This window comes from Prenolepis imparis, unplaced genomic scaffold (genome assembly GCF_030444845.1).
Source record: "Prenolepis imparis isolate NDT839.2.m4 unplaced genomic scaffold, iyPreImpa1.0 SCAF_3, whole genome shotgun sequence".
Taxonomy (NCBI): Eukaryota; Metazoa; Arthropoda; class Insecta; order Hymenoptera; family Formicidae; genus Prenolepis; species Prenolepis imparis.
Window position 1 is genome coordinate 7,036,961 of NW_028141161.1, and position 24,362 is coordinate 7,061,322.

Here is a 24,362-nt window from a genome sequence, read left to right on the forward strand (position 1 = left end):
TTTGTTAATACTATTTTTCTCTATGTTTTGTTTTAATATTACATGTATGAAATAAGAGTTTATGACTTAAACAATAAACCAACATATAAGTAGAAAAATTGTATCTTAATCTTGAACAAAAAAACAAAACAAATACAAAAAAATGATTCACTATTTTTACAGTAATAAATGCTCAAAAATTACTCCATTAACTTCAATACAAAAGTGACGAACTCAAAAATCACAAACTCATATCTCTATGTAGTATTAAAACTAAACGTAGAGAAAATTAGTATTAACCAAAAATATTTATTTTGAAGTCTTCTTCTTCGCTTCAAAGTTTGTCGGTCTAATTTTTTAACACCCTGTATATGTATGTACCCACTTTTCCGAAAATTTAAACATCTATAAGTCAAGAATTGTTTGCGAGCTATAGCGTTCCATACAAATAAAATAATACAACATTTTTATTTACTATCATTTTTATAAAAATGTATACAGTGTTTTAGATTTTAATGCAATTTTAATTTTTCAAAAAATGTTTGTATAGTTGCTTTAACTTCCATAAATTTTGGAATATCAAACTAAATTATTTTACATAAATAGAGCATCATTAAAAGATGATTGTTATTTATTTTGACAAGGATCGGTGAAGAGGTTCATTTTTTATGAAATTTATATGAAATTTTTTAAAGAAATGTATTTGATTGCTTTCATAAATTTTAAGATATCAGAAATTTTTGCATGAATAGAGTATCATTTTAAGTAGAAAAACCAAAGTTGAAAAACCAGCTTGCTCAAATGAAGCTCAATGAGCGAAATAAAATAGTGAAGAAGTAATGTGCAAATTTCCAATATATCTTTGTTGCACATCAATCGAAAAAAAAAGTATCGCTTCAAAGAATTAAAATTTTTTTTAATGGTGACTCTCACAGTAGTGTTCCATGTCCTAGCGATCAGGATAATGAAAAAAATAAAAATGATGATTGACATTCAGTAGTATATAAATGATGATCAAAGGGGTACACTAGATAAAAACGATCCCAGCCAAAAAATACAGATTTTATTCATCCACCTATAACGCATACACAATAAAGTCGATTAAATCCATTTTTTCAACTGTAAGATATATATGTATATATATGTAATGAGATATATATATATAAAATATACAGAGCGTAGGATGTTTTGACTTTATGACGCGGATTATTTTTACTGTGCACGCATAATTATCGAGAAAAATGTCTCAAACGAGAGAAATAATCTGCGTCATAAGATTAAAAGAGGATTCCGCTCTGTATATAACATATACGTATAAGATGTATGTATATATATTTATAGTTCGTCGCTTCTCGCATCAATTCTCGACGGCGGATTCCTCAGACAATCTGGAGAAACGAAGATAATATACGAAAAAAATGTACCGAGTTACAATATGTATACCTTCTCGAATGAGAGGAGATCGAAATTACAATTCTTTAGCTGCTATAATTGTCTAATATTGTTTATAATCAGTTTGTAGTCTGAAAAAATTCCTAACATTTTTTTTCGTATATTTATCGTAGGATCTTCGTTTGAAAAAAATGGTTCAAGAAATCCGTGGCTGAATAATAATACGCGACAGAGGGGATACCCTTTCTATACACACATATACATATACATATACGCATATTTAATTTATATATATATATATGCATTTATATTTATATAATTTTTTCTTTAATGTAATATTCAAACTCTGTCCGCTACGGCTTCTAAGGTACATCATCTACACATGCGGATTCTGTAGCATCCGTATTTCTCGTGTTCATTTCACGGACGTCCTCGCGTTTGTTTCTTTCCATTAATTTTGAATAATTAATTTTTTAAATAAGGGAACAAATAAAGATATTTATATTTTTAATCCTTTTATCAATGAACGGATACCTGAATATCCAAAGCAACTTTAAATGTCAAAAATGCGTCTTGGAACTTTTCTCCGCTCGAAAGAAAAAAATACAAAGGGACTTTGTATTCGAAAACCTTCTAAAATATAAAGGAAAAATTGTTCGATACTTATTGTTAGTAGTTGTTATAAAAAAATTGTCGCAATACAATGCGTTAAAAAATTCAGTATCCGAATACCCATACATTGATGGGAAGGTAATATAAATTATGCAAACAGAAGGGTTAAGCATCAGCAGCAGGGTTTGACTAAGTGGGCCCAACCCAATAAAACCCGGTGGGTTTTATTGGGTTAAACCCACTTTAAAAAACTTACTTAAAAACCCATTTATAAAACCCATCCAAAAATGCTAAAAATTTAATAATATTATAAATGAAGTATTTAATATTAATTAATTTTTATTTAATTTTTCTTATTTATTAATGTAATAGAAGGTTTATTACATTAATAAATAAAAAAAATTAAATAAAAATTAATTCATAATAAGGAATTGTGCCAATTAAATAGCCAATTTTCTTAATCATTAGCGAATTATAAAAAATTAAATTAAAAAAATTTAAAAACCCAACAAAATCCCAAAAAACTCAATAAAACCCCAAAAAACCCAATAAACCCCAAAAAACCCGGTTTTTAAAAAAAAACCCACTGGGCTGGGCTTTTTAAAAAAAACCCGGGTTTTTTCAAACCCTGATCAGCAGCGAGATATTCTTCGTCATCCAGGTGATGTTCAGAGATAAAATCCGCAAGATGACATCTCTATCCTAAATATTTATCGTTCAAATACGAAATGATACGTGAAAAAAATAAAGGAGAAAAAGAAGAATATATATTGTCATTCGTAGACTTTGCGATATTAGGATGCTGTTGAAAAGGTGTTAATACAGAGATTCCAAATTCCGGATTTGCGAGGACGACGATGATCGACACGAAACTCTTGTTCCCGGAAATACTCTTTTCGCAGGCCGTTATCGATTCGATAACGTCCTGTTAACGTATATGTTAATGCCTCTCTGCGAGTTTTTTTCACCGTCATATAAGTAATTTTTTATTCCGCTATTGAGTAATACATAGTAAACTTCCTTCTCCTTGTTGTTCCCCCGAATCGTCTAGTTTCCGATCGTCGATTTGAGAACTCTTCGGAAAGCTGTCAACGCGGACACAATTTTGACGAAATGATACTTTTCGCAATTACGTCAAATGTTGTCTAAGCTTCGTAATAATAGCAATAATAGTACAAATAAATAATAATAAATAATAAAAATAAATAACTAAATAAATAAATAAATGAAATTATAAATATAAAATAATAACGAAATTGAAACATCTTAACAAGGATTTTTTCAAGTCATTACATATGTACGTAAATTAATTTCTCTTTCTAATTATTTCTGCTCAGTATTTAATTAGATAGAACAAAGATTTTGGGAAATCGTAAAAGATGCGTGCAGATTAAACTATTAAAATGCGTAACTTACAATTAATCTAATTTTGCAAGGGGAATATTGACACATGTCGCATTTTTGACTAGAATTTTTCAGAAGGGTATAAACAAAATTGTCCCTGGATCTAAATAGGTGAATATTTTCTCGGTAGCGGAACATTAAAAAAAAAAAAGATTACACAGAGAAATCTACATTCTTAATGATGTAAGTTATGCTAGAAACAACATGATATGTAATTATAGTTGACACCGTAATTAGACAAACGCGGTTCCAGAAGAAGAGGAAGAGGTAGTGAATCTACTTCTCTTCAATGATCTCGTGATTCAATAACCCTTCTATCAATGAACGAGTACCCAAAAACAATTTTAAATGTGAAAAATGTGTCTTGGAACTTTTCGCCGCCCGAAACAAAATTCAAAGAACCTTTTTTTGTATTCGGAAACCCCTAAAATATAACGGGAAAGAATGTTTGATCCCAGCAGCTGCTATAAAAAAATTGTTACAGTGCAAAACACAGTTGATATACCAACGTTGATGGAAAGGTGAAAGATTATGCATTGACGGAAGGGTAAGAAAATAACGAACGACGACAGAAGGGTTAAAATAACGAACGATGACGAGGATTGGCACGAAATGATGCGATCGTCGCGCAACTGGACATAAGTATCGGGATATACATTTCTTTTCCTTCAGCCGCGCGGCGCAAAATCAGAGAAGCGGAAAGGGCAAGCGCACGCGTAAACATCTTTCGATCGGAATATTCCCAATTTTTCCTCGCCTGGATATCGGCGATAATCGCGTTGGACCGTCGTGAGTGTCGTTAGATCGCGCTCAGTCGCTCCTCGTGGGCCTTTTTGACAATCGCTAATTTCGAGTGAGGATCCGCCGCTGATAATCCCGTGTATGGTGGTTCCCTGGTGCCGTGGAGCATCAACGTCCACTCCTTCAGCCATCCGTGTTGGGGCGTCTGCGTGTTGAAGCTTACCTGAAAGAGATCCCAGGTTAATTTCAGTTCAGGTCTCACTTGGTGCAAGCAAAGCTTTTTTTACCTCTAGCAGCCAAGTTCCCTGAGGATACTCGCCCCACGTGTGCGTCGTCATAAACGGCCACTTTGTAAACCCGTCCCTATGATCGTCATCGTTCACTCTGCGACTCAGGATCATGGATCTGAAAAAAATTAGGGATATTGTTTTTTATAATCCAATTGGTTGGTCCAATTGAATTGAGAAAAAGGGATATTTAAACCCTGCTACCTAGCAAGAGTACGCCATTTTGACGTTTAATGACGTCAGTTTGCTACTTTGGGAAAATACATTATTGTATTTATTTATTTACGTACCTCGTACCCATCGGAGACGTGAGAAACAGCTCGAGATCACCTCGTCGAGTCGCATTAACAGTAATGACGGCTTGTACATGTTCCAAATAATTAACGGCGTACTCTGTCCCGGCACAAGCATCGGTCTTAATCTTCACGAGGATGGATCGATCGCTCGTGACTTCCCTGGAAAATCAAACAGCTCGAGGAAATGGATCGACGATTCAGGATTCAGATTTTTTCTTCAGGAAAAGGATCGATTTTCTAAATTGTCCAGAGAATATTATATAGGATGTCTCAAAAGTCCTGCGACAATCATATCTTGAAAATAATGGCTTTTTGAAAAAAATGTTTCCAATAAAAGTGGCGCATTAAATAATAATGTTAGTGTGACTATAAATAGCATTATTGAGGCAAGCATATAAAATTTACTGAATTTTTTAAATGAAAACCCCTATAAACACTATAATAAAGTATTTTTTCATTCAGTGCGTTTCGAATTATAATGTTTGAAGTTTTTTACAGTATTTTTTGACATAAAATACAAAATATCTTGTAAAATATTTAGTTTTCGATAATCTTACCTTAATACTTTTATGCATAAAATAATTAGACAAATCAATTGGTGTAAAGAAAATGCATAGTTATTTTAAAAAAAATGTATACTATTTATAACATATTTTTTCTTAAAAACAATTATGCGTTTTCTTTGTACCAATTAATTGGTCTCGTTATTCTGTGCATAAAAGTACTAAGGTAAGATTACCGAAAACTAAATTTTGCAAGATATTTTGTATTTTATGTCAAAATACTGTATCTTTCAAGTCTCATAACTCGAAAAATACTTAACGGAAAAAACTTTATTGTAGTGTTTTGAAAAGCTCTTAAGATATATGAATAAGTAATCAAAAATAGGAGTTTCCATTAAAAAATTTCAAAGTGAATTTTATGTGACTTTAACAATGCTATTTATAGTCACACCAATATTACTACTTAATGCGCCCTATAACTTTTAATTGAAACATTTTTCTCAAAAAACCTTTGTTTTCGAAATATTTAACTGTTGCGGGACTTTTTGGGACACCCTGTATATTATATATAGAGATGTATAGAGTCTAGAAATATTAAAATAAAATTCTGTCAATGCATATATATTTTTATCAGTATAGAAGTACCCAAGTACCCTTCATTGATGGGATTAATGAACAGAGGGATTAATTTCGCAAATTGCGATAGATTCTCAATTTCATTAATCGTTGAGACGAGACAATTACTTACTGTGTTTCAGTCGTAGACCCAGCTTCGCAGTGATACCTCGGTGGTACCGTCTTCCACTTTTTAGCCAGAGCCACCATAGCACCCGCATCCAAGACGCCGTATCCGAAAAGATGATTGAACTCGAGCCCGACACCGTTCATGGTCCAATGAAATCTGTCCTTCGCGTCAAACAAAGAATTCCTTTTCGAAGTTAGGACGGTCAGGTGCTGAATATCTCTCCAGGTTAGTTGCGAGCTAGAAACAAAAGTTATTCCTATATAACTGACGTATATGGAATTATTAATGGAAGAGGATATTTCAGTTGATCCGAACTTTAGAGGCATCGATGACTTAAGCTTGAAATTTTCATGCATGTTTCTGACGTTGAAGCGAAATACTGGAATGTACTTACTTGGCTTCTAGAGCAAGCGCGAAAACTCCCGCGGCTTCCGGTGCCGCGGCGGAAGTCCCGCTATGAGTAGTCGTGCATTTCCCATACAGATCCGTAGTAGCCTGTATAAGAAGAACGTATAGTAAATAAAAAACATAGTCACTCATTTTGCTTTTTCTAAACATAATTCTACATAGAAGAGAAAAACATCGCTAAATAAAGCGTCTTCCTTTGTCTGAGAATATTTTTTTCTTTTAATTTATATTAATTTATAATAATATATATATTTTTTAATTAATACATGCAATATTACAGCAACGTGTGTCTCTTCTTGAATAAAATTACTCCAAGAAAGATGTAGCTAATTCTTCTTCTAATCCAAATAAATAACCACTTACTACTCCTATGATAGAATTTTTGGCACCCTTGCTAAACAAAGCGACTTTCTCTGTCTGAAAATAATTTTTTCTTTTAACTTATTTAGTACATCAAATGTTACAGCAACGTGTGCATCTTCACAAATAAAATCAGTTATTATCATTATTTAGAAATCGCGAAATTGTGTGATCTCACCTCACTTGAAAGGAATCAACCTACTGTTCCAAAATCACTCCAAGAAAACGACTTAGCTAATTCTTTCTCTCTCTTTAATTTAAAATGACCACTTACTACTCCTGTGTTAGGGTCTTTGGCACCGTTGCTGAAGGTAGAGGCTAAGGTACTGGAACAACTCTCGTCGTAATGGGCATTCTGGCCGTCGTTGATGGCACTGTTGATGCTGATGGTCCACATACTAGCCGCGTATCCGTCACAATTGCAATCATCCTCCTCTCCGCCGTCCCCGGAAGCCCAGACGTAAATGTTACCCAGACCGTTCCTGCCCTGTGTGGGTAAGTATATTATCTTTTTTTAATACCGATATCACGACGGTTTTTCAATTTTTCTAATTTTTCCAATAATGAATCGACAAATAGTGTTAAAAATATCTTTTATTCCTCGCATTATTGGTATTTCTCATCGTTTCAATATCTATATTTTATTCTCTCTATTTATTTCCTTTTTTGAAACAATCTAACTCTCTTTAATAAAAACAAAGTTAAAAATATTTCGCAATAAAAAATATTTTGAATAGAGTTAAAAATATTTTTTATTTCTCACGTTTATCGCGCCTCTGTTTCAATATATATATTTTTCCCCTCTATTTATTTATCTTTCTGCTTCATAAAAAAAACCTAAACAACCCCTCTTTGTATTTAATAACACAGAAAAAAAACAAAGCTCTCTCTCTGATTCAATATAACGATCAATTTTGCTGCTAAAGAGAAGAAGATACTACAGTTAATAATTCTAATAACCTTTACTATGCATTCTTCATGCATACGAGTAATTAATAAACAGGATGTCTACTCAAATCTTGTAAAAAAATTCCCTGAGAGTTCCCTGATCTTTCAGGTATTTTCATTCAAATTCCAGGTAAAATAAGAAACTTTAAGGTATATAGTGGGAAAATAAGACAATTTGTATATAGATGCAGCTTTTTAATAAGTTAAAATAAGTTTTTTTATTGTATGCGCTTTCTAATGCGTTTCCTATTCATACGATTGCAAAGTTATCAAGAGTATAGTTCTTCTAGTATTTAATATTAATTGTAAAATTAATTTTAAATTAATTTGGACAATAACAAAGTTTGATATATCACTATATCTAAACGTTAAAAATATATGCCAAAATATAAAACAAAAATATAAAACAAATAATTTATTATAAACATCTTAAAAAATACTAATTTATTTAAATTAATTATTTATTAAATTATTTATTAAATAAATAAGAAATACTAATTTATTTAAATATTACTTATTAAAGAATTGAACAATTTTTTAAACTTACATAAGATCTTGATACTAAACAGATCGTCAAATAAAAAATCACATAAAATTTTAATAAAAATTTAACTATTGCAAAAATATGTTAAATATATGTTTCTTAAGTGCTAAATAACAGTAAAATTATCAAAGGACGCACAATTTTTTAAAAAATTCCCTCAATCCTTATCAAATTCCATGAGAATTCCCTGATTTTTCAAGACTGAACGAAATTCTCTGAAAATATTAGGTTTTTAAGGGTTTTCCCGGGAATATACACCTTGTCAATGTTATCTAAATAAAATTATATAGATGATCATCTAGATAACAATTTTTGCATCATCTTATCTTTATATATACAGGGTGTCCGGTAATAGTCGCATCAACCGTCGTGTGCAGATTCCTGGGATCATTTGGAGACGATTTTTCCTCAGCGAAAATGTCGAGGGAGGTCATTATTTTTTGCATGTTTTCAATTTTTGCCATCATGTATCTTTGTAACTAAGCCTTAAATTAAAATTCTATTAAAGTAAACTCTACCTAAAATTAACTGAAGAATGTGAATTTATTATTATTTTATTTCCACAAGGCTTAGTTTGCGAAAAACTCTTTATTTTCAATCGCTTATAACTCGAAAATTATTGGTGTCTCGACATTTTTGCTGAGGAAAAATCGTCTCCAAATGATCCCAGGAATCTGCACACGACGGTTGATGCGACTATTACCGGACACCCTGTATATATATATATATAGATAATAAAAGTATGTATTATCTATATTTTAGATAAAAAAAATGTTATCTTTACTAAATTATCTAGAATAATGTTCAGATAACTTGGTCTAGAGTCATAGCATATAAAAATACTTAAGTAGTAGAACTTAAGCAGTAGCCGATAAAAACTTACAAATAAAAATATGAATATATTTTTATATCCCTTTTATAATTAACATTTTTTTATAACTGTTTACATAAGCGGTCAAAAAATAATATTATCTGGAAGTTATCTAGATAATTGCCATATATTTTTATCTTTTATCTAGATATATTTAAAACAAAATCATCTTCATCTTATCTAAGATAAATTTACATATTTTCTCATCTTTATCTAGCTAATTTTAAATTCATTTATATAAGCACAACTCTGCACTCTGTTAAAAACTAACAATAAGCGTACCTCATTAACGCCGCGAACGATGGCCCTCATGGTCGCGTTTCGCGGTCCATCCACCGTCTTCCCGTCGTCCGTGGGTCCCCAGGAGGCGCTGTAAATGTCTATGCGATTGGGTTCGTGACCCATGCTGTTCGCCTCGATCAGATCGGTCATGTAGGGCTGATCCAGCATCCGGATCCCGGCGATCATGGAGTCGTAAGCCACCCCGACGCCGCAGACTCCATTATCGCGAGCAGCCGCGACCTCCCCCGCGCATCTCGTGCCGTGGCTTTTCGATGAAAAAAAGAATTATTTTCAACCCCCATAATTTCCGCCATCGTTGCGCGAGCGAAATGTAGGACGCGCTTTTGTCTCAACTTTTCAACTAACAATAAGCCTTTGTCTCTACCTTGTGTTAAGAGCGATTGTTTAACTTTCGCTCATTGTTTATCCCTCATCTCGCATTTTAATTTAATTAACTTTTCTCCATTTATTTATCGCGCACTTTTTTCTAAAATAATCTCGTTCAAGTTGATTTTAACTTTTCTCGTTTGAATTTTTTTCTTTATTATTTTACTTTCGAATAAATAGTTTTGTTTGAATTTGATCAATTAATTGAATTTTATTAAATTTTTCTCTGCATTTAAGTTTTCATCTACTTTTGGACAAACGCTTCTGTTTTTTTTATCTTGTATTAAGCAGAGCACTTTCGCTCAAACGACTCGATTTATTATTCATCTCGTTTAATATTAATTTTTCCGAGATTCAATTTTATTTTATCACACGCTTTTACCTGTTAAACCAATCGTCGGTGTATCTCGGATACGGATAAGGATCATTGCTGCTGAAGTCGTAAGAAGCTTTAGCGTTCTGAAACCGAATATAGGTATAAACATTAATGATTCATGATCGCTAATCAAGTATCTAATTGCTTACTTAGAGTTTGCGAAATTGTGTGGTCTCGTCGTTAAAAATAGGAATCAATTTAATCACAAAACTCATTTTATTAATCTAAATTAAATGATGAAAACTGTAATGAAAAAAAATATTTTGATAAGTTTTATATAAAATATTTGTTACATAAATTTAAACTCCTGCAAAGAGCTGGATAACTGGAGATTTTTTCTCTCTCTCTCTCTCTCTCTCTCTCCCGAATACCATAATTACTAATTTCTGTCCGCTCGTCTCGTGGTTCATTTTCTGGTTTTGAATTCCTGACATACTTGCATGTAAGCTGCGCCAAGAATGTCATCTATGCGAAAAGGAATATTTGAAATTCTCTCTCGTTCGTTAGTTATGACGTAAATGTTATTAATACTGAATTACACTTACAGAAAATTTAGTAAAAAAAATATTATACTACTACTGACATATTTTAATTTTGCCATGTACCATTTTCATGTAATTTTCTTCGTCATCGTTAAAATAAATATTAATTTAATATACGTACAATCTCAATTGGGTTCGGGGCAAAAGATTTGTCGTCTTTGTGGAAACAAAATTACAATATCAGAGTCAAACTTTTTATCGATCAGAAAACGATCACTTTTAAACAAAATTTTTTTCATTTTTTTTAAACACTGATTATTCGATTTTATTTAAAATATAAAAATAAATATAAAAAATGCAAAAATAAGAAAAATAACAAATACAAAAAATACAAAAATAACAGAAGTAACAAATACAAAAAAAAAATAATATAATATTTTTTGCATCTTAATACTATTTTTAATAATATTTTCCAGCTTAATACTAGAACGAATAGGAACACTTACGTAATTATACTTGAGATCCGGATGCATATAATCGACACCTGCAATGTAAAACGTTGTAATTAGTGCGTGCATATGTTACGAATGAATTTACGTCAGCTGTGACGAAGAGCTGCGACCTTTGTGCACCCTATTGCGTGCATCGTGCGTAAGTTCCTCGAAAAAAAAGAAAGAAACGGCACAAACTGGCAATTTCGTTCCCTCGTTAAGTCGAATCGTTAAAAGAGAACCCGGTTACAAGGATCTTATTGCACTTCTCTTTCTCGTCGAGAAACTGCAAATACAGTTTCCGCAGACGAGTCCGGATGAAAATACATCTCGTTTCTCACTCATTGTCAGTGAAATGAGAGAGCGTTGCGTAACTCGTCCTCCCTCAGCGATATCGATTTAAACCGCCGCTGATGGTTCGCAAACTTGCGTTCAAGCGTGTGTAATTTAACGCTGTTTTGACTTCGGAATAACCCCTGGTCTCGTTTATTAAAAAAAAGAAAAGATTCTGTTTACGCACCGTCATCCATGATGGCCGTCGTCACGTTTTTCCCCGTGACACCCTGAGCCCACGCAGCTTCGACGTTAAGATCCAATTTCGGTTTACCACCGTTCTGTCCGACATTCTTCAAGTACCACTGATATTTGAAGAAGGGATCTGTCGGGTCTTTGCTTCCGGAATTTGTCGGATTCTTTATCTCGTACAGCGGTACCAAGTTGTCCACACTCAGGGGTTTGTAGCCCCTCTTCACCCTCTTGAAACCAGGCTGCTGTATCGCCGTGGCCACCTGAGTTATTTATTATTTATTATTATTTATTATTTTGAGTTTTTTATTATTGCATTTTTCATAACTTCCGTATCTCTCTTTTTTTTTTTAAATCATCGAAAATCTGCTATTAGTCATAAATAATTTTATTATATATGTGTACATGTTCTAACACATATTTAGTATTCTTCAAATAATTCTTGTATTATAACATACGTATAAAATTAGGAATAAATATTTGTTTCGTTTTTTATCACAAATTATAAATCATTCAGAGGTATCTGTATTTTTACATGTATTTTATTTCAAATATTTCTTGTATTATACATTACGTATAAAATTAGAAAAAATTTTGTTTCGGATTTTGTCATAAATTATAAATCATTTAGAGGTACCAGTATTTTTATAAACGCGATTTTATAAAATATTCTGAATATTACTATAAATAAGAGACAGATTTAAAATATATTCTTTTGCCTCATTAAAATTTTCAAGTTTCATTTTTTCTTTCAAATATAAATAATTTTTTTTCGTATAAAAATGACGCGGACCCGGAATCAACATTTTCATAAATGGTTTTCCTCTTTCCCGTACATAATGACGATCAACGCGTAGATCTCACGAGGAAGATATCAACTTACCAGAGGGTCGACCTTTAATCTTCGCGTGTGTGCAACGGATCGTTTGCTTCGTACATGAGGTAGAGCTGTATGTACGAAATGATACTCCATCTGACTGTTCAAAACCTTTAACAAAAGGAGCAGAGTTTGTGAATTTAACGAGGAGAAACCTTATTTTCCTTTTTGCGATCTCGTTTTCGCGATGTTAAAATTTTACCTCTCGAGAAAAAGAGAGAATATAAATATTTCTCGAGCTTCGGATGCAAATGTAATAATAACTAGCATATTAATTCCCAAGGTAGAATAATAGAAGAATAACGACGGAACACGCGAAATAGAGAAGAATAGAATAAAGTAAACTTAATATTACCTTTCTCTCCTCTCTCGGTAGAAATAGAAAAAAGAGAGAAAAGCAAACGCGAGAGAGAAAAACAATCTCTGAAAGAGCGCGGAATTTCTATCAATATATAGATTAAAAACCCGATGAACGATGTATCTTTAACGACGCTGGGTCATCACATATATATGACCCATATCTCAAAAATTGTTTTATAAAGCTTACGCGATCGCAGAATTAAAATAAATATATAACTTGTATTCTTTTTTATTTTAAAAATATATAGATGTTTCTTGAAAATATTTCCTTTTCCTTCAATCATCAAACAAGCATTTTCAAATTTGTTTGATATATTTTTAAATATTTTTTGAAAAGAAAAAAATTTATATAATATTTTACGTACAATAAAAATAAAATCCAATGTGTGAATTTAAAATAAACATACAATTTATTTTTTTTTATTTAAAAAATATATAGATATCTGTTAAAAATATTTTCTTCTCTTTCAATCATCATCGTTTCACACACAAACAAGCATTTTTTGAAAAAAATATCGATATAATATTTTACGTATAATAAAAATAAAATCCAATGTGCGAAAGAACTTTATTCGGAGAAAAGAGATTACGTTAGAGGGTCAAAATTTACTCCAGGTAATGTGCGCATGGCTATCTACGCCATTTCGTGGATTAATCTCGAGTTTCCCCCGATACGCCTACACCTGATAAATAGAGGATATTGAGATAAAATAATTAATTTTCCGGGCCGTTACACGAATAATGAGGATTGTCGGTATAAGAGTCATCTGCATAAATCCTCGTTGCGGTTTACTTTCCCTTTACACAATTGTTCCGCGAAATAAAAAAAAACAGAGGGAAAAAGTCAAAGTGCGTCGTTTTTCATCTCAAACAACTTTTCTCGCGTTTTTTTACGCCGGTTCCCTTTTTTTTCTCCTCAAATATTTGAACACATTTATCCATCTATACGAAATGAACTGTCATCAGTGTTGTACTTAGATGATTTTAAAATTAGCTAGATAAAGTTGAAATGAAAATATGTAAATTCATCTTACAAGATGAATTTAAGATGATTTTGTTTTTAAATATATCTGGATAAAAGATAAAATTATATGGCGATTCATATCTAGATAACTTCTAGATAATAATATTATTTTTAAGACCTTCTCTCTTATGCAAACACAGTTATAAGAAAAATGTAAATTATAAAAGAAATATAAAAATATATTCATATTTTTATTTATAAGTTTTTATCGCTGAAGGCTTAAGTTCTAATGACTCTAAACCAAATTATCTGAACATTATTCTAGATAATTTAGTAAAGATAACACTTTTTTCATCTAGTAAGATGCAGATATAGATAATACATATTTTTATTATCTATATCAATATAAAGAGAAGATAATGCAAAAATGTTATCTAGATAATCATCTAGATCAAAAAGATGATCATCTAGATAATTTTATTTAGATAACAGCAAACACTGATTGTCATATATTTTCGCGACATAATTCGCGAAACGAGGGAAAGAAAAAGAGAAAGAGAAGGATCCGGTAATTCTTGTTAAATGACAGGAAGATCTCTTAATCTATCGCATCAGCTGTTACCGCGTTAGCTAAGATAAAATCAGTCACTGCCAATCAGGGTTTGACTAAGTGGGCCCAACCCAATAAAACCCGGTGGGTTTTATTGGGTTAAACCCACTTTATAAAACCCATCCAAAATGCTAAAAATTTAATAATATTATAAATGAAGTATTTAATATTAATTAATTTTTATTTAATTTTTCTTTTATTTATTAATGTAATAGAAGGTCTATTACATTAATAAATAAAAAAAATTAAATAAAAATTAATTCATAATAAGAAATTGTGCCAATTAAATAGCCAATTTTCTTAATCATTAGCGAATTATAAAAAATTAAATTAAAAAAATTTAAAAACCCAACAAAATCCCAAAAAACTCAATAAAATCCAAAAAAACCCAATAAACCCCAAAAAACCCGGTTTAAAAAAAAACCCACTGGGCTGGGCTTTTTAAAAAAAACCCGGATTTTTTCAAACCCTGCTGCCAATGTATGGCGGAATTAATCGCGTCGCAGCAGAGACGATCGATCGATCGCCGATAATTTAGCCTCATGTCCCATGGCGGTTAATCGTACGAGACGGGCAGGAAACAGTTTTAATCGGAAGAAACTACGTCACGCTATACGATAAATAGCGCTTACGGGATATCAATTTCTTCTATAGGCAGCAAAATTGCATCTCCCCTTCTCAATTTATCCAATTTTGTTTAGCGATCAAACTATATCAATCTCTATACCAATCTGACTTTATATTCTCTAAAAAAATTTTAATCGAGAAGATAAAATCTGTTTAAACGAAATTGCGTTTTTTTATTTTCGAGAAATTGTCAAAGATCAGCAATCGATGAATTTATATTCAACAGTGACTCTCTATAAATGATTATGAGGATAAAAATATTTTTTTATTATTTTAGGAAATAAAAAGATGATTTTGTTTTCGCTGACTTTAATTATCTCTCGTTATTTTTTTAAATTAAAATATGAAGTATTTTAGTTACACTTTAACAGCCGCTATTGAAATACATTGGATTTAAAAGCCACAAGATGGTAAAAAATTAGTCAGACTCTTAAAAATGATGTAAAATCCCGATTTCAAAATTATTCGAAAAGGAATAAAAAAAATTGTATTCCATATTTTTCGCGATACTTCTTCGTCTAAAATTATCACTTTCTTGATTGTACCATCGATAACTTTTTACCCCGTATATATTTGTATCGAGTTTCTTGCGTGCTGCGATTTTTAAGACCAATCTCATCATTTTCCCGAGTATTGATCTTATAGTAGCCTTACGCCTCGTGTCTCTGCGGACTAAGGCTATCTTACAAAGTTCAAATAAACTTGGCATCAGTAGCAGTTCGCCATTGATTTATGATTAATTTTTAGATTGACGCAATTAATAAATTATCCTTTATAATTTTTTCAATCAATAATTATATTATAAAAAATGTTAGCAATTTTCTTTTTATTTCGTACACTGACATGCAATTTTTCCACGATATACGTAAATAGAAACCTGAGAAAATTAAAAAAAAAAACATTTTAAAAAATGTTTATTGGATAGTTAAAAAAAAACTCGGCAAAAAAAACTCTTTTATAAATGATAAATCAGTCGAATAAATGTAATTTCAATTAATGTATTCTTTTTGTCGACAAATTTTTCGTGCAACTTAAATTCTCTTGTTTCTATGCCCTTTGTTTATAAACAAAAGAGAGAGCGCAACCTGTGATTTCGTTTCGATTCATCGTTTGCGAAACAGAAACCTTCAAAAAAATTTTTACGCTTCCCTCGTTTTTCTCATTTAGCTCAATCGCGGTGTTGTTTCACGTTCAGTGAAATACGTCAACGCATAGGCAGACGTGGCGCTGAGAATCTGACGCGTGGCGCGCATCTAGATGATCATCTAAATAAAATTACATAGATGATCATCTAGATGAAATTTTGGTATCATCTTATCTTTATATATAGATAATAAAAATATGTACTATTTATATCTGCATCTAAGATGAAAAAAAAGTGTTATCTTTATTAAATTATCTAGATGAATGTTCAGATAATTTGGTTTAGAGCACATAAAAATACTTAAGTAGCAGAACTTAAGCAGTAAGCGATAAAAATTTATAAATAAAGATATGAATATATTTTTATATTCCTTTTATAATTTACATTTTTTTAATAACAGTGTTTACATAAGCGGTCTTAAAAATAATATTATCTGGAAGTTATCTAGATGATCGCCATATAATTTATATTTAAAACAAAATCATCTTCATCTTATATCTAATTGTAAGATAAATTTACATATTTTCATCTCATCTTTATCTAGCTAATTTTAAAATCATCTAAGAACAACACTGCCAGAGAGAGATTGTAATTCTCGAAATGTTGAATTCTTTAATAGCGCGGCACGCGTGTGAAATGCGATTTTGAAATACGAGTGAAATATTCAGAGATTCATCGCGATCCGCGTGATTTACGTATTTCGTTGGATTTATTCACATCGGCGAGAAACAACAATAACATACTGCGCTTAAAAGCTCTCTAATTTGCTTCCACGAATATTTTTAGAATTTTCACGAGAAAGATATATACGGCATTAGCAATTAAAAAAATTAACAATAAGAAACATATGCGTATTATTTTTACACATTGTGCATATATTATTTTTATATGATAAATAATATCAGTAATATTTCTTTTGTGAATAATTATAAAAATTAAAATCGGAGAAAAACTATCTTTAATTTGATTATATTTATTTCTTTTAATCTATAATTGAAATGTCATAAATATATCAAATTAAATATATAGCTTCTCCGATTTTAATTTTACAATTTTTATAATTATTTACAAGAAATAATATATTCAGTTTGATGCATTTAATCTATTAATCTGAAATTTCTAGAAAATGCAAAAAAAGCTAATATTATGTATAAATTGGCCAATAAACGATCTATCAAGTGACCTGCTGGAAAATAAAACTGAAAATTCAAATCTATGTTATAGATTTAATTAATTGCAATGAAATTAACGATCTTACAATTTGCAAACAAACAAAAATAATTTCCGTCTTATCCTCTATGACGTTTTTGCGTACATCAATTAATCAGACAATTAAGCAGATCTAATGAAACGATATCATTAATATTGTTATCAAAGCCGACGATAATATTATAATATTCTGTAGATTTATCTGTAAATTGAGCGTATAAAGGGGATATCTATCGAAGAACCTATTTCACACAATTATCTTTGTAATGAATATCTATTATTACCCGACATCACACGGCAAATTTCAGAGATACAATCGAAGTATAGTCTCTCTGAATAAGCACAGCACTACCTCTTGAATCGAAAACGTTCACGTGTCAAACTTAAAGCCATTAATTATTACATTATTAATTACTTTAATTAAATTATGAAAAATTTTAGTAAATTTTCTCTTTATCTTTTTTATTTACTGTACTGAGACATAAAATTTTTGCGCGACACACATTCGTAGGAACCTGAAAAATTATAAGAAAAAAAAGTTTTAATCGCGTAAAACAGACATGACATTTCGAGAGTAAAAGAAACTTTCTACTCGATGATTTATGAGCGTTGAATAAATAAGCCGACGCGATAAAATGTTGCTGGTCACCGCGATTCGATCGTTACGCATATTCTTACATGTATATTCACTTGAATCTCTGTGTGCGCGAATATTTGGTCAATAATAATGAAGGAGACCTAAGGTTTGTTTCGTTAAAATAAAAAATAATATATCATTTATATAATATATTATTCAATTATTTTATATATTTTATATATTTAACTAATTATTATATATATTATTTATTATTATTATTATATATTATATTTTATTATTTATTTTTATTATTGAATTATTATATATTATTTATTATTTAATTATTAATTATATATAAAAATATATAACATAAATTATAATATATATGATTTAATATATAATTCTAATATAGTATTTAAATTATATTAAATTATATTATATTTATTATACATATATATTAAATTATATTATATTATATACTATATAATATATAATAGACATTTTTTTAAGAAAAAAAACCAGAAAACTGAATAGCAGTGCAGTTGGAAGGAACAACGTCTCGGGGGAGGATTCGGGGTGGCGACGCCTCTTGGACATCGGGGAATCGAATAAATAGGTAAACTTTTCCTGGTCAGACTCACCGGTCCGAGATTGAGGAAGCCATTTCTCAGCGCTACGCGATCGGCTACGTGCCTCTCCGTTGGCTGGCGCATCCTCACCAGGAACTCATTGGTAAAGACCTCGGCGGTGCTGGTGCCGGCGAGGAGGAAGAGCGCGATCACCGCGAGCGGTAGCATCGTGACGAGGGGATGATGCGGCCGGCGAGACACGTAGTCCAGGTAGCGGTACTTCGCATTCGCGAATTCGGGGATACTGGACCGCGTACGACTCGGTTACTCGGGGGTGTGCATGCACTATGAGGGATGAGGGTGTACTATGATATCCTCCTCGCGGCGGCGTCGGCGTCGGCGTCGATGGAAGTGGAGGTGGCAGTCGGCTCACGGATGAGGCGCGGATGAGGAGAGGAGCGGAGCCTCCCTCTCTTCTCCTTCAACGTGTTTCTCCGACAGCGGCTGATGATGATGACGATGACGTTGAAGAACGGAGTCTCTCTCGACGCTACAACGCGGCAGATTTGTTTGACAGGAGGAGGAACACGTGACACTGCAGACGTTTGACAGGAGCCACTGAATCCATATCGCTCGTGCGGAGAGTAATTATAAGCAGATACCGCGAGTAATCACACGTAAAAAATTGAGGAAAAAAATTGATGTTTATGCAGACGCGCAGAGAAAGAAAATTCGCGAAGGGAAGGATTTTTCTCTTCTTTCGTATAGATAAAGTTTTTTTTATTATTGTCACACGTGAGAGAGAGTTATTCGAGAGAACGAAGTTGTATATCTAACTGTCGAGAAAAAAGTAGCCAAAGGAGAGAGAGAGATTCGAAGTGTGTATATAGCCGTGTCACGTAGAACAACGCGAAGCGGGTAGGTGAAAACCCTTTACGTGACGTCATCCGATATATTGATTAAAGTGACGTAGCGAGAGCGACAAATTCGAGACAAGTCGCGCGTGCGCGAGTCTCAAGGATAATCACCTAAGGCTATATATCGGCCTGACAATTCGGTGTTTTACGAGAAAAACTGGACAGCTGGACACGGCGATCCACTTAAATGATAATAAATAATAAATACGCGGTTATAGATTTCTCTGTATTTTTTTGTTTTCAAACGCGTCATTTTATCTATAACTTTGTAGTGTCTTGTGTGAAAAAATTTAGTAGTGTTACGCTCTAAAAAATTTAATTATATATATTACATATATGCCCCATATATATACATATATATACATATATAGAATTTATATATATTTATTATATATATTATAATATAATAATTAAATATATATATATATATAATATTATAATTTTTTAAATATTATATATACATATATAATATTTTCTTCCACGAATTATTTAAAAAATAAATATATTTCTTTTCATATGTTTAAATATTAATATATTCTGTTTTTTATTTAGCAAATATATCTAAAAAAGTTTTAATAAAAATGACAAATTATAGTAAAAGTTTATAATATATTACAAAATACACATACATCTGGATATAAGTCAATTATTAAAATTAATGATGTAAAACATGTGTGGAGATGTGGTCAGAAACTTATCTTTCACAACAAGAGAGGAAGATAAATGGATAAGAGAAAAAAGAGAGAATTTAAACCTTAATATATATATATTTATATATATATGTTTAGACGCGTTATAAGAGTCCTTATAAAATAAATCTAATAATCGCGAGTGTCGTAAACATAAAAGGTAATGGTTGAGCATAAAAAAGCTCTAATACGCTGTACGTATAATAACGCTATAACGCTATTACCGACAAGATGGCGCATTTTTACACACAATTTCTATGCAGTGTATAATATATAAATGTATATAAGGTCAATTACACAATTTAAAAAAAACACAAGAAAAAGAGAAATCTTTTTAATTACACAATTTTGAGAAATTTACGACTAAAATTGCGAAAATGGGCTATTTTAATTTGTTATAACTATATGTGACGTTCGCAGAAATTTTGTTGCAATCAAAATTAATAAGTATGTTAGAACTTTCAACACTCAATAAGAATGTTATGTCGATTATAATTAATATAAGACAATTATTGTCAAATAAATTTCGGAAAAGTCGCAAATTCGATCATTATAAGAATTTATAAATATTAGTATTAATTTAATTATAATTATATAACTTTCAATCATGTTTCTTCAAATTTAAAATTTTTTTAGAATATTCACTGAATATGAATTTTATTTTAAAATTGAAAATGATAGAATTAATATGGCGGATGTCAAATTAAAAATGTTATAAAAATTTATATACATGAAAACATTTATATTTTGGATTTATCAATTTTGATATCAGATTTATATTTAACAATTTAAAAAAATTCTTGAGTTTAAATAAACACAATTAAAAATTATTTGATGAACCTCAATGAAATTTAATTCGAAACATTTTTACAATAAAACTCTATATTTAATCACGAAGAAGAGCTTTATTAATCATAATCAACGTAATAAATTCCTTTTACGGGTAATAAATTCCTTTACGTAATAAATTCCTTTTCCTGAAAGTCCTAACGATATTAATTTTGTGTATATTGCAACAAAACATCTCCAATCATACTATGTTGCGACATAAAATATATTTGGAAATAACTTTTTTGCAATTTTAATTGTAAAATTCTCAAAATTGTGACGTGATTGAGCAATTTGGAATCGTATTTAATATTTCAAAAACTATGGAAAATGATTACTCTCTTTCTTGTGTTCGATAAAAAATTAATTTTTCTTAAACTATATGTTATATGTATATATATAATTTTTTTACTTTTACTTTATAAAATGTAAGTGTATAGTTTTTATTTGATATTATATATACATCTATCACATCGTATGATCATAAAATGTAATTACAACAAATTTTCTAAAATAAAATTCTAAAATAATTCATTTATAACGTAATATTGATATATCAGATATAAGTGTGAAAACTAATCCATTATCAGTTATAACGTTGGCGAAATCACATATACAGTCAAAATAAAAAAGATCGATATTCTATCATAAAAAAATGATTAAAAATAAAAAATTGAAGTTATAAAAAAACTTACTCCTTTTTTCTACATATTTTCAGAAACAAAATATTTTGTTCTTATTCATATCTGTATTTACAATCGTATAATACAAATATATAATTTTCAATTTGATTATTAATGATGCTAAAAGCTATCGCGGTCGCGAAATTGAGGAATAAAATCTAGACGTTTTTAAGAAACATGTATCTCTGAAATCCTATATATTTAAATATATAATAAAATATATAGTTAAGTATATAGTAAATATATAGTAAATATATATATATGTATGATATATGTAAAGCTGAAATGTATTTTTTACAAATTATAAACTATCTCGTTATAATTATAAATATATTTGTGCAACTCTTTTTAAAAAATATTTTTGTACAATGTAACAATGATGATTACGATGAATATGACAATAATGATAACAATGACGATCACAGAATGAAAATATCGAGTTTCGTCGACGAAACAATATACAGTATTATATACGTAATTAATTAAGAAAGTCAGTATAATATTACTTTTTCGGCACAATGAGTAGGCAGTAGAGGATTAAGGCACTCGTATTCTTCACCTATTAACGTTATTCGTAATCTTCATTTCGGCGTACAGCTTTCTCTTCGCTTCGAGCCTCATCAGAGCCTGCTGTCTCTTCCTTTCGATCTCTTCCGGGGTACATCGAGTCGGCTGCGAAGCAGTCTTCGACACTTCTTTCGTATCGTTTCTTATGTTACCGGTGGAATGGTGCCTAACGAAACGATCACCATCTCTTCCTTTTATTGCGCACCTGTTAACATCATCGGACCCAGGCGTTCGATCCGCGCCGCGCGTTAACGAAATTGCTGCATTATTTTCTGTGACCTTACAGTCACCTGTTGTAGTTGTAACAATCGGATTTGTACTTACGGAGGTACGCGTGACATTTCTACACGTTATCGTCGAGCTTTTGGCCGCTGGATTCAGGTGTAACATGGGCCTCATCGTGCTCGATTTGCTCGCGCTCTGATTAAGGTAGTGATCGGACAGACTCTTGGTCTTGAAAAACTTTTTATCGGTCGACGAGCTGGCGCTGGACACTTGGCCCTTCGTAAAGGAAAATTGAGGGACTCCCTTGAGGGAATTGGCTTCCAATTTTAAGGGTGCACGAGTCAAACGTTCGTAACTAGCTTCGAACCTCCAAGATTTCTCGTCTTCGATGCAGGCTGCTAAACAATCGTCGAAAGAATCGTCAGGGAAATCGAATGATTTTGTAGCTTTAGTCTTCAACAACATCTTTTTATTGTCATACGTGCTTCTAATATTGGAATGTATCGTGTTATTGTTGCTCTGACACGATTTATATAGATTTTTATCCGTCCGTTCTGCAATGTATATACTAGAGTCTGAATCCCTCTTCGATAACTTTGAGTAAGTCTTCAATGTGTTATTGTTTGCACCTCTGTGGAAAATATGTTCAGCTGACAATTCTCTAAAACTTTCATTGGAAGTAGATTGTACGGCATCTTTATCGGATGCATTATTTACACCGGGTTTTTCATACAATTCTTCCTTCTTAACACTTGGCTCTGAATGCGTAGAATTTTCTTTGTCCGCGATCGATTTCAATTTCTCCTCTATCTCTTGAGTGCATCTAATCATATCGTCATCTATCGAATCATCAAATAAATCATCATAATTTGCTTCTTTCTTACTAATATGATCGTTTTCTTTATGATCGTTGATCTCTCCAATGCAATTCTGCTTATCTTCAATCATTGGCATTTCTTCTTTGCTGCTTGTGTCTTCTAAAATCGACACTTCTTTTTCGACTTGATTATCTGAATGATTCTGGTCATTATGCTTTATATCGCTCATCTTTTTGGTTAATGCTTGCAACTCAGCTGCAAATTGTCCTATGTTCTCTATGTTTTCCATATTAATAGTCTTTCTTTTGATCGGTTTGTACAATAAAGGCGAATCCGAGTTCCTTTTCTTCTGCAACAGCTTAGTTCCCTTAGGTGTCTCGCAGTGGACGTTTTGTTTTGCATTTCTGTTCTCAGGAGTCTTGCTCAGAGAATTATGCCAATCCCACGCAACCTCATTACCACCCTCCTGCGTACATGGAGGCAAGACTGGACTACTCGAGTAGTGATGCTCAGGCTCCAGCGACTCTTCAACATTGTTTGCATTTTGTCTGCCCGTAACTGGCGTGCCATGATTGGAGACTGCACATTCGTCATACTTTTCAGAAGAGATGTCATTATTCGTATCCACTTTCTCATTCGCTGTCATGTTTTCTGCAACTATATGAATCATGTACACTTTGATTAAGAATATATATGAAAAAAAAAAAAAAAAAAAAAAAAAAACAATTATTTCAAAATTACCTTCTTTCACATTCCAATGCGGTTTCTTGCCGCTTTGAAATCTTACACATCTCATCATCGATTCTCTTCTCGAGGCTATAACTTTTGAATTTCACATCGATGAAATTCCTTGTGCAATATTAGATCATCAATCCTAACCTGCGTTGTAACCTACAGCGACACAAAGACTGACAGGAACTTTCTTTAAACGAAGAATCTCTTTTCATAAATTTAATAAATGTAGCTCGATGACAGTTCACTTTATTTACATGAGTATTTAATTAATTTCGCTTGTACATGTTTAAGGAACGGAGACGGGCGTATTTTTATTCGACAGTACTTGAC

At 31.4% G+C, this 24,362-nt stretch overlaps 2 protein-coding genes across 4 annotated transcripts; both read right to left on the reverse strand.

Moving 5' to 3' along the window:
• Positions 1–1,022: 1,022 nt before the first annotated feature.
• Amon (prohormone processing protease amontillado) lies at positions 1,023–19,518 on the reverse strand. The gene is made up of 12 exons (XM_083034979.1): positions 18,643–19,518; positions 12,517–12,621; positions 11,629–11,896; positions 11,124–11,161; positions 10,142–10,218; positions 9,373–9,637; positions 7,002–7,214; positions 6,354–6,454; positions 5,963–6,196; positions 4,706–4,870; positions 4,416–4,533; positions 1,023–4,351 (listed from the first exon to the last, which is right to left on the reverse strand). Exons 1-12 carry the CDS (start codon positions 18,796–18,798, stop codon positions 4,187–4,189), a joined length of 1,905 nt encoding a protein of 634 aa, XP_082891105.1. The 5' UTR covers positions 18,799–19,518; the 3' UTR covers positions 1,023–4,186.
• Positions 19,519–22,000: 2,482 nt separating this feature from the next.
• LOC145934510 (uncharacterized) lies at positions 22,001–24,352 on the reverse strand. Of its 3 annotated transcripts, XM_083034983.1 has the most exons (3): positions 24,039–24,352; positions 22,579–23,954; positions 22,294–22,459 (listed from the first exon to the last, which is right to left on the reverse strand). In XM_083034983.1, exons 1-3 carry the CDS (start codon positions 24,094–24,096, stop codon positions 22,433–22,435), a joined length of 1,461 nt encoding a protein of 486 aa, XP_082891109.1. In that variant the 5' UTR covers positions 24,097–24,352; the 3' UTR covers positions 22,294–22,432. The 3 variants fall into 3 exon arrangements, with proteins under 3 accessions (XP_082891108.1, XP_082891107.1, XP_082891109.1); XM_083034982.1 differs by having other exon boundaries at positions 22,001–23,948; positions 24,039–24,351; XM_083034981.1 differs by having other exon boundaries at positions 22,001–23,954; positions 24,039–24,349.
• Between the last annotated feature and the right edge of the window lie 10 nt (positions 24,353–24,362).

Excerpts from the sequence above, each read along its gene's own strand:
- Amon (XM_083034979.1), bottom strand. The coding sequence starts at position 18,798 with ATGCTACCGCTCGCGGTGATCGCGCTCTTCCTCCTCGCCGGCACCAGC. Across the intron at positions 12,622-18,642 it reads GCTTCCTCAATCTCGGACCG|GTTTTGAACAGTCAGATGGA; the intron begins GTGAGTCTGACC and ends CTTTTGTTAAAG. Across the intron at positions 11,162-11,628 it reads GACGGCCATCATGGATGACG|GTGTCGATTATATGCATCCG; the intron begins GTGCGTAAACAG and ends TTTACATTGCAG.
- LOC145934510 (XM_083034981.1), bottom strand. The coding sequence starts at position 24,096 with ATGATGAGATGTGTAAGATTTCAAAGCGGCAAGAAACCGCATTGGAAT. Across the intron at positions 23,955-24,038 it reads GCATTGGAATGTGAAAGAAG|TTGCAGAAAACATGACAGCG; the intron begins GTAATTTTGAAA and ends TGATTCATATAG.